This window comes from Hippoglossus stenolepis, chromosome 1, assembly GCF_022539355.2.
Source record: "Hippoglossus stenolepis isolate QCI-W04-F060 chromosome 1, HSTE1.2, whole genome shotgun sequence".
NCBI lineage: Eukaryota > Metazoa > Chordata > Actinopteri > Pleuronectiformes > Pleuronectidae > Hippoglossus > Hippoglossus stenolepis.
In genome coordinates this window covers 18,730,504-18,748,154 of record NC_061483.1, presented here as the reverse complement: position 1 = coordinate 18,748,154, position 17,651 = coordinate 18,730,504, and the positions used below count along the sequence as shown (strand labels likewise).

General features: G+C 42.4%; 1 protein-coding gene across 1 annotated transcript in view; it reads left to right on the top strand.

The window, feature by feature from the left end:
• The window catches only part of kif26ba (kinesin family member 26Ba), an 81,639-nt gene that overhangs the window by 13,497 nt on the left and 50,491 nt on the right, over nucleotides 1-17,651 (top strand). The window contains exon 3 of the mRNA XM_035171662.2: nucleotides 14,156-14,875. Coding sequence (XP_035027553.1) covers nucleotides 14,156-14,875 — 720 coding nt within the window. The remainder of the gene's footprint in view (nucleotides 1-14,155; nucleotides 14,876-17,651) is intronic.

Sequence of the window (17,651 nt, the reverse complement as noted above, 5' to 3'; positions counted from 1 at the left end):
GTAACATCTGGGTAAAGTGATCCTCAGCAAACAAATCTAGATTATTTTCTCATTTATTTATTTTTCTGCCAGGTTCTTTCTTTCCATTTGTCACTCCCTCAACCCATACTGAGTAATAGACATAAATATCATCCACTTTATCCAGATGCTTATCATCCACCTCAGCCCAGCAGCATCCTCTCTGTCCTCACATCATTCCTCTCGGTAGCTTATCAACAAGATGGAGGAGGATAGAAGAGTGAGGGAATGAAAGAAAGAGAAACTAGTCAAAACAGAGTGGAAAAGGAGAGGTAATAATTCATATAGGCTAGTGTTTGCATGCGCACGTGTGAGAGAGAAAGAGAGAATTAAATTGGGTGTTCCCAGCCTGTGCTTCAATCAGACGCAGAGAATAGCCTCCAGCCGTTAAACTTTCCAATTACCTTGAGCAGATGGAGCCTGCAAGCCTCGATTTAGAGGTTTTAAAGTGGTTGTTGTTGTTTACTGTTATCTGCTGCTGACTATACAACAGGCTACAAGCAGTGTCAGAGAGGGAGTTACACGGACGCAGACTCCCTCTTAAATCTTTACCTTCATGTATCTCTGTATCTCCCCCTCTAATGCTTGATTACAGCTTACTGTACCTCCTATTGGATTCCTGACTCTGGATCAGCAGCAGTCTAGTAGCTGGTAAAGCAAGCTTGTGGCCAGACGGTTGTCAGTTAGAATCAAGGTTTGATGTCCGCACGAAACCTGGAGGAATGAATCTGCCCCCTCTCAATAACAGCTCTGCTCTTGTCTCCGCTGTCGTCTTTGAGGAGCTCAGCAGCCGAGGCAGTGTGGTTGTTTTACGGAGCTTCCATGTATGAATGAGAGCTAGTGTGCGAATGTTGAGCCTGGTAAAGAGCGAGCACGCTCAGTTAGCTTTCATGGATATGGAACTGTTGAAAATGTGTTTTAGTTTTAGAGGCTTGCAGGATGATTCAAGCACTCCCTGAGGGGGTTTAAGGTTTATGGTAAAACACATAAAACCTCTTTGTATGAGCCCGAGGGAAACACCTGATAAATTGGTTTAATGTTCTGGTCAATAGGGTTTTCTGCATTGCTTGGTTTATTTATGTAATTATCTGTGAGTGTAGTTATTGTTTTGTTTCAAAAACTCTTACCTGAATAGTCTGGGAATATATTTGTATGAATATTAATGCAGATTGTACAGCTGGTCTCATTCCTCCTGTGTTTTAGTGAACATTTTAGCAGCATACTTTTTAACAAATGAGGTGGTCTGTGATAGGTCCTCTGTCATATTTACTGGTTTCATTATCTTATATATAATTATTATTATTGTTTAATGGATGGTGACAATGGTCAGTCGCTCCACTGTTTTGGTCCAGACTGCATCTTTGGTGCATCTTGTTTTTTTTTTGGAATCAAACTCTGAAGTAATTCACGCTTTACATTCTCGTTTATTTGACTCCTTTTGAGCCAGGAAACCGTGTCGGTGAATTTGAAATAGTTTAATGTTCCTCTACAGGCACTGCTCACCTGTTTCCTGGTGTGTGTGCACATGTAAAAGCGGGAGTCATCAGGCAGATCTTTTCCTTCACTTTCACCCCAGTGAGCCTCACTAACCTTGGGATGGAAAGACATTGGAGGGAAGAATGGATAGATGGGGGAAAAGGGAGGAAAAGAGGAGGGGGAGTGAGAGGGTGTCGGAGTGTGTGTTCAGGTGAGGGATACGACAAGATGGATTACCCTACCCAACAGGCAATTCATCACTGTCAGAGAGAGAGGGAAAGTGAGACTATGGAGAGTGGAAATGAAAGAGGGGAGAGAAAAGAAAGGAAGACTCGGAGAGAAGCAAGGTGAGGGATACCCTGTGGAGGGGGAAAGGGAAGGGTGGAGGGCTTGAGGCAAAGATGGAGTAAAAGTTGGCGAAGGATGAAAAAGGGGGATAAACAGTTGTGGTAGGTTTCCTGGTTCCTGAAGCATATGTGCTGTACTTCCTGGATTTAAATCACCTGTTATGTGGGTTTCATTTAGTAGCAGTAGTTGGAAATAGGTGAACACATATAGGCTATAAGAGCCAGAGGTAGTTTTCATAAAGAGTATCACCTATAGCATGTATCACCTGAAATTTCCCACCGTCAATGCTTTGGGAATCTTTCTGCCGGCACCTGGCATTAATGAACAACCCATTTATCCATTCCCCAAGGTGGATATTCAGATTTACAGACCCTATTTAGATTGATGATGCATGGTTAAAATGTAGGTAACCACCTTCCTAAAAAGTATTTGGTAGGAAACACAGTATTGAGAGTAAAAACAAATAAGCTGTATTAGGTACTGAGCAGAGTTTGTTGTTAGAGTATTAACCCCCCCAGAGCCAGCTCGTCCTCCCGCAAACATCCCATGTGAAAAAAAGCATTTGCACAAACTACCTTCTTACTGAAATTAACTAGCAATGAAGCCAAGATTCTCAAATTCAGCTTTCAGACTACCAAGTAATTGGCAGCTACAGCTAGCCCACTGAAGTGTTATTTTTCACATATAGTTTTGGTAGAAAATGCCTTGTTTACAGTTCATCTGTAATGAAGATGGGGTAAATTAGGCTGCAGAGTTTATATGAAGTTAATTTCTACTCAGACACCACCATTGATAGACAGATAATGTAGAACCAGGCACCAGTGGGCAACTTTCACATAAAAAATGGGCATTAAAGGCCAGCTAAGAACAACCAGTCTCTGTCACTGCCAGCTGGTTAATTTACATTGCGGCAGTGGGCTCATCCGTAGGCTCAACACGGTGGGAGCTGGGACATGATTTGTAGATCACGTTGTCAATGGAAAGGGCACGTTTGCTGCACATGATGAATATACGGTCGGTTTGGTCGTCACAAACTCTTAAATATGCAGAAAGCATAATGAAAAATCCCCTAATGCACAGTTACATGTTATGTCTGCATGAGAGCATGAGGTGTGATCTGTCTGTAGCATCAGTGTTTTGTACCATCTGATATGGCTTAACATCACAACTACACACATATACACTACTGGTTATTTACACTGGGGTCCAATAATCTCAGGGTCCAATAATCTAAGATCAATTGTGTACCCTACTATATAGCCCCTTTTCCACTGGTCAAAATCCCACTAACATCTGGCTATTGTCTACAATGGGAATTAATTCAGTCAGTATTCACTCCTGAGTTAAAAGACAGTTTTTATTGGCTGGAAACATGACACTCTAATCACATGGACATTTCTTGTTCTTCTTCATTATTTTGGCAGTCTAGACGCTGACGCTGCACGTTCTCTGTGTGGTGTTATGTTGCACGTTGAACTTGCGGGCGTTTCTGTGTAATGTGTAAATTGTGCTCTTATTGTTTTTACATTTTGGGAACAACTTGTAACAGCAACTTGTTTTCTTAATTCCATGCAAAATGCCACACTGGCAATACAGCCAAGTGACAGAGCTGCTCAGCTTCCGTTGCAGTTTGCGACGATGAACATGACTCACTGGGGAAACCTGAAAGTCCAACTCCTCTACTGGCAGTGGAAGAAGAGTCAATCACCTTTTTTCAGGGGGTTTACCTGCGTTTAAAAACCTGTATATACCTGCAAATTTTGGTGTAAAAGAGGTATATGTGTACACATGTGTGAGAAAAATCCTACGTTGTGGACCAGAATGTGAATGATGAGAATGATGAGCAGTCCAGGCACCATTCAGACAGCCAATTAACAGTGGCTGCATGAATGTATACCGCTGGCAGGCTGCAGACCAAAGTACGTCATCACCATGGTCTGAGGGAGTGCTTCAAAGACTCTCTGAAGGCCTCTCGCAAAGACCTTCGCACTGCCCCTGCTTCATGAGAGTCACTTACCCACAACCATTCAAAGAAGCAACATTTCAAAGGCTACCAACATCTATTCAGACCAATACATGAAAGCATGTGAAGCCACTGTCTCAGCCTCAGTGAGCTAACCACCCTGCTGTCCTGCCCCCACCGAGAGCAACTACGAGACTTCAAATCAAGCACAAGAGATGGTGATGACATGGATGCATATAGTTGTACATGTGTTGACACATATACACTTTAATTCTATTCATTAAAAAGGAGAAACACGTCGAGAATGTTTCATGTTGTGTGAGTAATTTAATTTAGTGTTTTATTTGATTGATTCATTATTCATTCATGTTAAATATGGAATCTTGAAAAAAATCAATCATGTTTGGATGTTATCACATCTGACATAAACTATTACTGATTGCATGAGGCCTCACCAACACACCCAGCATTGTAAAGTGCGGACACACATCCACACTTTAAGTCTCCAGCGAGAGACAAGTCATTAACATCCCCTATAGCTAGTTAGTTGTATATGTTAATTCATTTCTGCATTGCTATGGCAACACACACATAGAAAGGCATTTTTTTCTTTGTTATTGATGTAGTGTGTCAACATCACATGGGTGTGTGTGCGCTTGCGTGCAAATTAGGGTGTGTTCATCATCATGTCTGCATATGTGACTTTATGTGTGTGTGTGTGTGCATAATGGTTTACAGTTGTGTCCTAACCAGTCCCACTCCTACATCCATTACTGGATCATATGAAGGAATGACCAATTAAGAAGGTGATTAAAGGAGAAACCCTTCAGAGAGAAGGAGCGAAAGAGAGGAGAGGGGGAGGATGCAGGTAATAAAGTAGAGCGAGATGGTGAGAGAGAGAGGAAACCTACTGGGCTCCTTAAGTTATTTATCAGTGAGGGGAAACAGAAACAAAGAGAAAAATCTGGAGAGAGAGAGAGAGAGAGAGGGATTGTTTTCCTCAGTGTCTAGACTCACATGCTGTTAAAGACATTTTCTGCTTAGGGTTCTTTCTGCAGAAACACTAATCGGCCTCTCAGCCAGCTGTCATGCAAACAGTAAATTCATTGTTTATTGTGTTCATCATCAATACATCTGGTTAGGTTGCATCCATTACAGTACCTGTGATCAATTCTCTCAACATGCCACCTTTTTGAGTTTCTCCTACATGCAGTCACACGGTTCATCAATATTCACAATGAAACATTACCTCTGCAAATTACTTGGGGTAAAATGAAATGCAGGGAACTCTACCCTAACACAAACCTACAAACAAATACACACACACGTGCACAGTGATATTTCAGGCTCCAATCCCTTTTCTTCACTCTGTCCCTCTTTTTTTCACTCTTTCCTATTCTCACCTGTATCTCCTCTTCGATTTCATCAAGGCTGGATTTTATAACCGATGCTCAATAATGTGCAAATGGTTTGATCAAGATTTAAGAGGCAGATTTATTGTGATATTGTTTGAATTGTTATTATCATCATTCTTACAATTGGCTTTTTCATGTTCTTAAACTTCTCTACATCGGATGAAAACTGATTCACCACATCATGCTGTAATCTTATCATTTTCACGAGCTGTATAATTATTTTTCTTCTGATCTTCCCTCCCACACATTTTTAATGAACATAACAGGCAGTGGATTAAATTAGAAATAGCCATGCTGACAATAAGCCTGCAGGTAGTGGTGGTTAATTAATATGAGTTCAAAGTCAACACAATGGACTCCATTTTAAAGTGTGTTGCATTTATGCAGAACTCATTCAGTTTGTTAACATTTGATATACATTTCCTGAAGGGATTGTTTTCCTTCATTAATCTGGACTTTATCCTCAATTGTGCTCGTTGGTTAGACATGACTTCACTGACTGATGTGAATGAGGGGCTGAGGGGAACCGAATGGTTCCTCTGCTGGTGGTAGTTTTACTGAAAGGCTGGAAGCTTTCACAGCTCTCGCAGCTTAATAATATCTCATAAACACATCTACTGTTCGCTTCAGAGGTTACATGTTCAAACACGCTGACGGCCGCATGTACAACACATGCCACTTACACTACCATTCACTTTTTATGAGAAAAATGGGTTTTAAGTTTTTTAAGTCATTATTGTTAATAGCCTAAATTTTCGATTTAATTCTCATTAAAAAAAATGTTTTCTCATAATGTTTTACCCTTTACGAGGCCCTAACACTCCTTGGTTATATTGAAACCAAAACAGGCCAGATGCCATGGGCTTCAAATGTTACATTTATCATTCCAAGATTTTAAGGACAAGGAAAACATTAAAGGGGACATAGCATGCCCATTTTACCACAAGTTGATATGGTTCCTTGGGGTCTTAATGAAATGTCTGTAACATACTTTGGTCAAAATACCACAAGGATCATATAAAACAGCACCCTTTTTACCCTGTATAAAACAGCCCTCCACAGAGTGACCTGTTTTGAGTGCCTGTTCCTTTAAATGCTAATGAGCCAGCTCCCCCCTCCCCCCATGATTTTAAACGATATAAATTACATATTTTATATGATATAAATTATCAAATATGCATCCCATACTTTGTATTCCCCTTGTTGTCCTGGAGTTTTAATTTTCCCAATCACATAATTAAATGTCCCCCTCTGCCCATCCACTACAAGCACACAAGCAGACAGACAGAGAGAGAAAGAGAGGTGGGGGCTATGAAGACCATCATTTACCCCGAACCCCGACATTCAACGGGTACAACAACAAGCGGAGAAAGCAGAATCGCGGGCTGACCTTATATATACAGTCTATGGGGCTGACCAGCGGAGAAATGCTCGTCCCGTGTGAACAGCCAGGCGGCTGCGGCGGCAGGCGCTGCGCTGCCTCGCAGCGGCTTCGCGTCAGTGTACCCAGGCGTAACTACTGTACCCGGCGTAACTACTGTAACCCGGCATACAGTAGAGCTGAACACTGCGGAAGTCTTCCACACAGCTGGCAGTGTGGAAGACCGCTGGGGGGGGGGGCCAAGACCATGTAGGGAGACTTCCAGTTCCTTGTTACGACACAATACCCAGGAAGCGCAATCGAGTCGCTCAAGCATGACGTTTCTGACTTAGAGGAACTATAACAAAACGCGCAAGTGTTTTTTCCCCAGAGTTTTTGGGTTGGTAGACATGCCAGATACCCACATTAACCTGTAGAAGCACTAACAAAGTGGAATTTGCATGCTATGTCCCCTTTAAGCTGAAGTTTGTGCCATTGCAGTATTTTTAGATAACCATCGAAAGAAAGATGGTGTAGGTGTGAGTATAATTATGTAAAACAATGTAATGCAAGTTTACACACAGTTCCAAAAAATACAGATACTACATAATCACATGTTTTCATAATTCTGAAAAACCAGAGTCCCAATGGCTTCTGTTTTTTCATTGATGGATTTTTAACTATTTGTGTCCGTGTGTGTCTGCTTGTCTAAATCTGACAGACTCACATTTGGCCCTAAATTAAACAATTGGAAATAAACTTGCACAACAAGCACATAATATGTCCAGAGAGTGAGACACAAACACCAAAAGAGAAAAATGAGAGTGACGGACAGAATGTGTTTTAGAGAGATAGCGAGAGAGAGACCTGTGCTTGACCTCTGTCAGAGTAACATTTATCCTACACGTGGGCACATCCATGTGTTTGGTGTGTATGTGTGTGTTGTCATTTATAACCTTCGTGTTATTGACCTTGCTCCTGAGCAGACACTCAATCATTTATGTGCACACACACACACACACACACACACACACACACACACACACACACACACACACACACACACACACACACACACACACACACACACATACACACACACATGCACAATCATTGTCCATCATGGGACCAATGTATGTGATCATGGGCCACCAACGTACTAAAAATTTATAGTATTTTCTTGACACTCTCTTCCCTTCTGTGTCTTTTACTGCTTTCCATTTTTCACGTGTGTGTGTGTGTGTGTGTGTGTGTGTCACAGCAGGTGCAAAGACTGACTCACTGGATTTCTTCTGCACAAGTTCACTGATCCAGGATTTGCACTCAAATGCTTCTGCATGTGTGTGCTAATATCAGGAGCAAGTAGTGAGAGAATGAATGAGAGGGTGAGATGAGAGGAGGTAAATGAGTAAAGGGGGAGGAGGAGGAAAGGTTTACCTTCCCTTGGTCACTCATCTGGAACTGATTACACACACACGCTCACTCACACACCAATAAACCATCCTCATTCTGGCCATAACAAAGAACGTGTTCCTCCTCTCTTCTCCTCTGTTCTCCTGTCTATTTAAGAATTAGGCGGTTTTCTGTCACTTCCTCCCCGTCTCTCAGATCTGCCGTCACCTTCGTCTGTCTTATCTTTGAGTGTTGTGCCATGAACTGGTTCTAAATTTAGCTGATCGACATAGGTTTGAAGTAGAAGGAGATCTTGATGCAATCATACAGTTCAGTGTCAAAGAATTAGATCTTTTATAGCACTTTTTGCACAAGCAAAGACAAATTAACAATAAATGAGAACAAGTATTTTCTATTCTATTCTAAAACATTGTCTTATAGTGAGTCAAGGGTGGACAGAGTGTGTGTTTGTCCATGATGTCAGTTGTTGTGTGTGACAGCTCATTTTCCTGAACTCCTTTTACCTCCGGTGCACTAACACAAAAGCAGTAAGGGACAAACTGGGCCATTTGGGCTGTCGTTGCTTATCAAATCACAGTAATGGCATCCTTCTGTGTCCAGTCTACACACACACACACACACACACACACACACACACACACACACACACACACACACACACACACACACACACACACTGCGAGTCACTGAGGTCACTGTTCAGTTAGCTCGGATGCTGTCTCCATCCCTCCGATTCCTCTCCTCCTATCACTCACTCCAGCCGTGCAGTGTGGAGCTGAGGCTGTGTTTGTCTGCCCTTGTAGGAGGAAATGAATCACACACATGTAGGCTATCGATGGTGCTGAGACTGATAGAGTCACTCACAGAATACTGATGAACTCAGAGGTGACGAGAACGCTGGCAGAGACAGTTTGATGAATGAATGAAAGGGGAGGAGAGCGGCAAATATAATGTTTTTTACAATGTGACATTTTTCATATAACCACCATCTTATTTAACAGTGTAATAACTAATTAATACTAATTTTAATCTAATAATGTAAAATCTACAGAAGACTTTTAAAATAAATATGATTCCAATTGAATTTTCTCATTGAATTCCTTATTCCTGCTTGTTTTATCTGGACCGGAGTCTTGTCTCGCAACATAACACTGTACTAATGCGTGTGTGTGTGTGTGTGTGACCATGGGAATGTAAGCAAACTCAAAGATGAGCTGAAAATAACAAAGAGGAAGCTTTAGTTGGAAGAGAAATACAGATAGGTCAAAGAGAGGGCACCGAGAGAACGAGAGAATGAGTGTGAGTGTTTGTATTCAAGAGATGCTCCTTCCAGTATCAGTAAAAGCTCGTTGCTAGACCCCCTTTCTCGCTCGTCTTTTCTTCCTTTTTCTTTTTTTGCAATTGGGCGGCTTGGCTGCTCCCCAAATCTCCGATAATTTGGAATTTGGAACAGCAGGGCTCTCATCTCATTATGGCTGCTCCGTTGCTGCTGTGTGTGTGTTTGAGAGTGTGCAACATGGAGATACAGAGGGGTCGTTCCAAGCCAACAGAGATAAAATTTTCCTTTTTCACTGATTTTTGGCAAATGCCTGACTTTTCCTATTCTTTCAAAACAGGAAGAGCAGGACTAATGTGCTGCATTAAGAGCAATGGAAGCTGTTATGTTGTTATTACTCCATAACGGCTCCCTCCCTAAGCAAGACTTAACTAATTCAAAGTCTTGTCGTGTCAAATACACTATTTCAACAGCTTGTAGAAAACACAGTACAACCATTCAGATAAGCAGAACATACAGTGAAATACTGAATACGTGCATTCATAAATAATCAGCTGCATTTAATTTCAGCTTCCACCTCTGCTTTCCTTTCTCCGGTCTGTCTCCTCTCATGTGTGATCCTCAAACATACTTTTTTTTGTATGTGTGTGTGTGTGTGTGCATGGGTGTGTGTGTGTGTGAGAGAGAGAGAGAGAGAGAGAGAGAGAGAGAGAGAGAAGAGATAAACGAGAAACATCAGCAGATTATTCCGTGTTGCCCGGTGTGTATTTGGTGTCTCATGTATGGCAGGAATATTTGTGTTTGCATGAATGTGTGTGGGTGTGTTTGAGAGAGAGAGAGAGAGAGAGAGAGAGAGAGAGAGAGAGAGAGAGAGTGCATGTTTAAAATCCATGTTCTATTCATTATTCTACTCACTCTGCTTGAGTAACAAGGTAGTCTTTATTCATAAATACACAAACACACACCGCTCGCATACTCGCCAAAGTTTGAGTGATGCGTGTATGAATGTCTGTGTGTGTGTATGTTTGTGTGTGTGTGTGTGTGCGTGTGTGTGTGTGTGTGTGTGTGTGTGTGTGTGTGTGTGTGTGTGTGTGTGTGTGTGTGTGTGTGTCTTGTGGTTTGTTGACATAGCCTGGAAGGCAGCTCTCAGACTGAGAGGTTGCATTTTAGTATTAGATGAAATGCTGCTCTGTGTGCACACACACCTCCACATGCTCAGACAGTGTATCGATTGAGGAAAGGTAACAGGCTTGTTATTGATAGAGGCTTATTTGTGAGTGGCGGACAGTGTGTAACATTCACTCTCCTATTCCATTATTAGCATATGGACCACCAAAGATGCTGACCCAGACTCTTTACAGTTAGGAGGACTTTTGGTAGAAACTTGATATCGTTGAATAAGTGTATATAAGTGTAAATGGTTAAATGACCAGTAAATGTTATGAATTAATGTAAAACTGGTGATTGGATGCATGTACAGTGTGTCTGCAGGAGAGTTGTCTGTGGACATATCTGATGTGTTTTTTTCTACCTGTCAATCACTCATTCACCCACATGTCATATTATTCCTGTCTCATCTGTTGTTATCTGTCTGAGCCAACGTCTGCTGAGAGATAACCTGTGTTTATCACAGGCTTATTGATCGCACACACATACAAACTCTGCATCTCCATAACTCATGCATTGATTAAACTTCACTAAACAAAGCGTGCCTAGCAATCACTTTGATTAATACTGGACATGCACCACCTCCGTTCTGAGGATGATGCACTGAGCTATTCTAATAAAAGTCCCTGTGAACCTGCTGAAACTGATGTGTTGGACGTTACTACTACTATAGATCAACATGTGTCATAAGTGATTAGATTGCTTCATCTCAGGTTTCTGGTGAAAGAGCAGTCAGAAATCAATCAGAGGGAAAATGTCTGCAAATGGAGAATCTTTACTGAGATAACGGTTGATGTATTGAACATGGTGAAAGTAATGACTCTTTGAGATGCAGCCACATTTGGTAACGACTAGCTTGCTTGGCCTGTGGTGATGCTGGCTGCGGCGTAAAGGTGACCTACTGTAATTTAGCCGCGACAAGGCCAACTGCTGGACTCAGACACAAAGAGATGTTCACCTGCTTATTCAAGGTTCAGTGCAGCTCAACTCAGTAAGCAGGACCCTGAACTGGAGAATCAGTTCTCATTGCCGGCTCATTGTTGTGAAAGCTCTGTTGTCTTCATTTTGTCTGTGTTGTCTTGAGCTCCAGCTGCCACTGAGCGCTGTTTGTCTGTTTATTCAAAGTTGATCAGTATTGAACATTACCCGTGTCCGAAACGCACCAAATTCAGCAGCACTTCCGTGGGTCCTTAACAAAACATAAGATGGACAGTTTTTCGAGATATGCAAGCCACGTCCAGACAGACAGAGATGTCTGTAATATGCCGGCGGGATAAGTTAATATCCCAGATAGCATACGGATGTGGGCCACTTCAGGCAGTGATGCAACACTTCTGCTCTTCTTGTGGCTTGAACAAAATAGAAATGAGCCTAAAGTTGCCCATGTGGTAAATGGGGACTATGGCCCAAATATCCCTTCACAAATTCGGGCCACCTTTGGTTGAAATGCGGTAATGCTAAGGCTTACATGTGTCAAAGAAGAGCAGACCGCCTAAATGCCACCATTCCACACAGTAGGTGGATTGGATGTGGGATGTGTGAGATGGAGGCCAAATCTGGGCCAAAACAGTTTGACTTTCAGTGGCAGAGTGGAGGCGTTCCGGACGGTTATCTCATCATCTCGTTACTCATCACAGGAAGGGAAAACACCTGTTCCTGTAGGTTATCTGAGGACATAAAAGAAGACATGTGCAACTCAGTCCACAAACTGTCTGTGAAGGTACGCTGTCCCGCCCCAACTGCACAGACGGCAAAGTCCCGGTCGCCTTTTCATTCGAAGTTTATTAATATTGAACGTATTGTGTGTCTAAATCGTACCAAAGGGTAAAGTTGATAAAATGAATGGTTCTGTGTTCGACAGACAGAGAGACAGACTTCGGGAATAAGTATGTAGTGATAATGATTCAAAACAAAGTGGTTTTGGAGAAAATATGTCAGAAAATGTCATCTGCAGGGAAGAACGGTTCTATTCTTTAATAGCACAGAAAAGTACCACAGCTCCTCCTTTCTGTCTTTATTGCCTGACCTAAGGTAAAATCACTGTCTCGCATACGTTCTCAGTTTACTGTAACTATCACTTGTGCAGAAAAGGTCTGGAGCCGACACAGACACCTGACTTCAGTGCTCCAGAAGAGGAGGCTGGTTGAAAGCAGGAGGTTAATTACAGTCATCATGAGAGTTGGCAGCACCTAACACAGATGTTTAGTTGAATTACAGAGCTCCTAAGCAGGGAGATCATACACCAACACTACACCTACACTCCAGATGATAATTAGCCCGCAGCATCTCTTTAATCCCAACATCAGCCTCAAGGGCCCAGACTTTCATAAAGAAAACTATTTCAATTTAATGACCTTTTTGTCAGATAAAGTAGCTTATTTAATGCTTTGTGTGTTCACTGGGGTCAGGTCAGGTTTAGACTCAGATCTGTATCTGCATGTGTGCGTGTGCTTTGCTTGTTAACTTTGATATTTGGACCAGAGAGAGTCATGGCAGGAGATTTGGAGTGGATTTCCTCTCTGCGCGCGGCTCCAATTAGTCTGGAAAAATCACATGCACATATGCGCACACACACACACACATACTACATACCTGCACGTATACACACATACGCTAATGCACACAGGCACAAAACTGCACAAACAAATTGGATGAAAAAATGTCCAAACACAACAAACACAACACAGCACACTAATTGCTTACACACACACACACATGCACACAAATCCACACAAACATTGAAGGAGATAAAAAAGACAAAAAAAGAGCGGCAGATACATTTAGTATTTTTATGTAATAGTTGTGTTTTTCCTGTTGAGATATTTATTCCAAAATGAAAGAGAAAATTGGTTTTGTGTCATGCTTGTATCAAAAATATTTCAAATTCTAACATCTTTAATACTGATATGATATTCTATAAACATCCATGGTCTTTTTTGTTCCTGCATATAGACCGTCAACGTTCATTGTCATGCCCTCTCAGTTCAACTACAGAGAGAAATGAAATGGGTTTTTACAAAGGTTCCATGAACAGCACATGACTGTCAACATGTTGAAAATGTCAAGGGATGTTTACTTGGATGCTGTTCCAGCCGGTGTTAGTTGACATGTTGATGCCGTGTTATTACAACTAGGATGCCATTTAATGTGTGTGACATTATCTAATAAACACCTTTAATATGTTGACTGAGACATGAATGAACAAGAGATAGTTTGTCACCTTTACCGAGCCGCTGCTCCTTCCTTCATTAAATACATCTTGTTTCCTTTTTATGGGAACTGTAACTTAGTTCATGCTGAGAAAGAAAAGACAGAAAAGAGAGTAGAAGGTCAGTCGTATTTTCCTTCTTGTATTAGACAACTCTCCTTGCTGTCAGCGACTGCCACATATTTACCCTTTAGACCAGAAGGATGTTTGGTGTGTGTGTGTGTGTGTTTGTGTATTTTTGGGTTGTGTGTGTGTGTGTCTACACGTCTTCCCTCAGGCCACATTGTTTCATTGCCTTTTTTTCTTGAATTCACTATAAATATTCATACACATGGCTTGTTAAACATGTCTATTCTCTCCTCTCCTCTCCTCTCCTCTCCTCTCCTCTCCTCTCCTCTCCTCTCCTCTCATCTCCTCTCCTCTCCTCTCCTCTCCTCCTCTCCTCTCCTCTCCTCTCATCTCCTCTCCATGAGTCTAAATCCCAACCTTGTGTTTCTGTCTCTCTTTTCAGGATCCCTCCTTCTCTCTCCTCCTCCACGATAAGCTTCAGGTGCCTAACAGTTCTCGGCTGGCGTGGAACGAGCGAGACAGTCGCTGCGATGTTTGCACCACTCACCTCACTCAGCTTAAACAGGAAGCCGTGCGCATGGTGCTCACCCTCGACCAGTGGGACCTGTCCCCCACCTCTTCACCCCCTGCACTGATTGAACGATATGGATCTCAAGGACCCCCGGGTCCACTGGGAGCATCTGGAGTACCAGGAGTTCCTGGGTCACAGGACTGGCCTCCTCCTTTTCTCCCTTCCTCTTCCTCCTCGGCTGCTTCTTCGACTTCACATCCTCCTCACCAAGCGTCCCAGTCGCCTTCCCCAAGCCCAAACCAGACCCCGACGCCCAGCCCCAGCCACGGACCATCCAACGGCAGCCATGGGAGTCCCTCAGTGCAAACATCCAGCTGTGCTCCCTCAAACCCACCACCTCAAGGTCCAGGGCACAGACTGGGGTCCAAGCCCAGCTCCTTAGGTCTTGGAGGTGGGGTGGACAGAAGGAATGGGTCTTCTGGTTCAGGAAAAACAGCTGGTGCCCAACAGCAAGTGACTGGAGTTAACAGCCCCAGCAATAGCGGTAATAGTAGTAATAACGGAAGTGGAGCAGTACTGAGCACAGCAGCTCTGCAGGCCCATCAGCACATGAACCGAACCAACGGAGGGGTTACACTCTATCCGTACCAGGTAAGCTCTCTGAAGAAACGTTTGTGTGCACCTGTGTTTGTATGTGTGGCGAACATTCATGTAAAATCTGAACAGCCTCTTCTCCCATGAGGACAGTTCAAATATTACCACGGAAACGAAATAAATGAATTCTATTCTTGTATAATTATAGGCTGGTACATCTGGTGATGTGCATCAGAACAGGAACATTTTCCAGCTTGTAGGTGTACCTGCCTACTGTAGTGTGAGCTTGTTAGCTATTAACCACCCGATAACATGTTCAAATCTCTCCTCTCTTCTCTTCTCCTAGTCAGACAAGGCTATATCGCATCTATACCTCAGGCAAAGTGTGTGTCTGTGTGTGACCATGTGCACATGTCTGTGTGTTACTAGTAAGATAAGGAGGAAGGCGGGAGGCAATTAAAACCCTTTGTGTCTAATTGCTGCAGTTTGAATAAAAATTCATTCCCCTCCTAAGTCATAACTCACGGAAATCTGACTTAACAGACAAGATACATATATTTTTTAATTGAGTGTGACTCACAGTTTCTGAGGATAGCATTAATTCTCAATCGTGAATACATTTCACAAATCATAAAAATATATATGTATATATGTTCCTGAGAACTCCAGAAACTGCTTAAAAAGCATTAAGTGTCTTTTAGTATCAAAGAAATCCAGGGATAGTCCAGTCCAGTGATAGTTTTCTATTACATTTAGAACATACAGTACATTAGTACAACAAGAACTGCTAATAGCTAATTTGGCATCACTTCAATGGTGCCAACATACCAAAAACATGGCAACATTATACTTGGTAGTTTTCTGTCCTGTGGTGAGGTCACTAATCACATTCTTGAAACTGTTAACAAGCTCTTATCATGAGTTAAGCATAAATACATCCTTCAACAGGGTTGAGGCAAAGCATCAGGCTGCAAGTTAGCGCAGAGAAAAACTGTAAAAGTGACTGAAATGGAGATAGAAGAGGACATGTAAGGAGGAGAGAGGAAGAGAGGGAGCGTGAGTAGAAAAGAGAGGAGGATGGTGGTGGAAAGAAAACGCTGCAGGTGACGAGTGGTCTAGAGGTGGATAGAGGCAGGAGAGCTGAGACTCCTGGGGAGATCCAGAGAGGGGTGTGTGTGTGTCTGTGTGTGTGTTAACGTGTGTATGAGCATGTACAACAGATGTAATAATTCATACAGTGATAATTAGGACTCTGGGGACTCTATGTCACACACCCGCGGTACCCCTTCACTCTTTCACTCGCATTCACTTGCTCTCTCACATTCTCTCTCACACACACACATACACACGCACCCACACACACACACAATCACTCTTACTTATTCCTTACGCCTTTCCCTCCTCTCTCCTATTATTTCTGTCTCACTCACACTTCATATTCATGTCCTCTTCTGTCTTGCTATGCCGCTATCTCTCTGTATATTTTTATTCAGTCCATGACTTGAATCAGGTATAGAGATTTGGAATTGTAGGTGGATATTACTTTGTACAGTCTCAGGAATTGTTCCGTTGTCTTGTCCTACAGGTCAGAAATAAATGAGACATATGAGCAGATATGTATTCTGGTCTGTCTTTGTGGATATTACAGAGAAATTGTTCCGACCTGAAGGAGAATTTCCCTTCCTCTGAGCTACTATTGAAGTTAGTACCTGTGTAGGGAGGTGTAAAATGTTAGTGAGTGCTTGTGCTGTGACTTTGACAAAAATGGTGTTTCAGCAGGAAAGGAGAAACAGAGCATGATAATAAATCACCCACGTTTAGACTCACCCCGAGAAGAGAGAAAAGGGAGGAGGAGGAGCCGAGCGGAGAGATGATCAAAAAATGGGTAAAGTACGAGGAAATAAAGGGAGATGAGACTAAAAGATAGAGATGTAAAGGATGAGGAAAAGAGATGGGTTTCGTATCAGAGAGAATCAGAATAGGAGAAATTTTATGATACAGCTTACATGGGGTATATTAATATATAAGGGGCACATTAACTCTGAGACATCGGTCTGTATGAACACATTGCTGAGATGAATAGATCTGCTTTAATGCTCGAAACATAAAAGACGACTGTAGATGCACAGGGAAGCTTTCAGAATCTCTTACAATGGCTGCTGGTCGAATGCAGGCCAAATGAGAAATATCTGCCTGATGCTCCTCAGCAAAGTAAAAGAGAACAAAAACATAGACGGAAAGACGGGAGAGTGAGAAAAAAAGCAGCAGCAGGAATCAATGGATTTCATTGGAAATGTGTCTGTTAGTCTCCAGAAGCCCTAACAACAGCAGCACCAGTTTTGATTTATTGGACAGAACCACTTTTAATGACAAGAATCACCATTAAATACACTTTTAATGGCAGCACAAGAAGACACAGAGAGCTGAGGGAGGGGGTGCGCTGAGGGAGCCAGAGAAAAGGAAACGACCTGTCTGCCGGTGTGGAGCTGACATTAAAATCCTGCTGGGTCAGCAGGCTAAGAGGTGACACACCAAAGGTCCAGGCTGCAGAACTAATGGCTGAGGTCAGATAGCAGTGTGCTCTGTGATGTATGGTTCTTTAATTTCCTCCCAGAAACAACACAGAAACTCTTATTTCAACTGTTAGCTATAATTTGGTGGCCCACTGTCATACCACTACTGTACCTTTTAATCGGCAGAAAAGATCAAGAGCAGAGTATCTGTTTGTGTCATAGCCTGTATGTTTAATCTATGCAATATCTGTATATGTAATATATAAATACAGTCTGTGTTTATAGACTAGGGGTTGTATATGTTTTGGGGCTTTTTATGG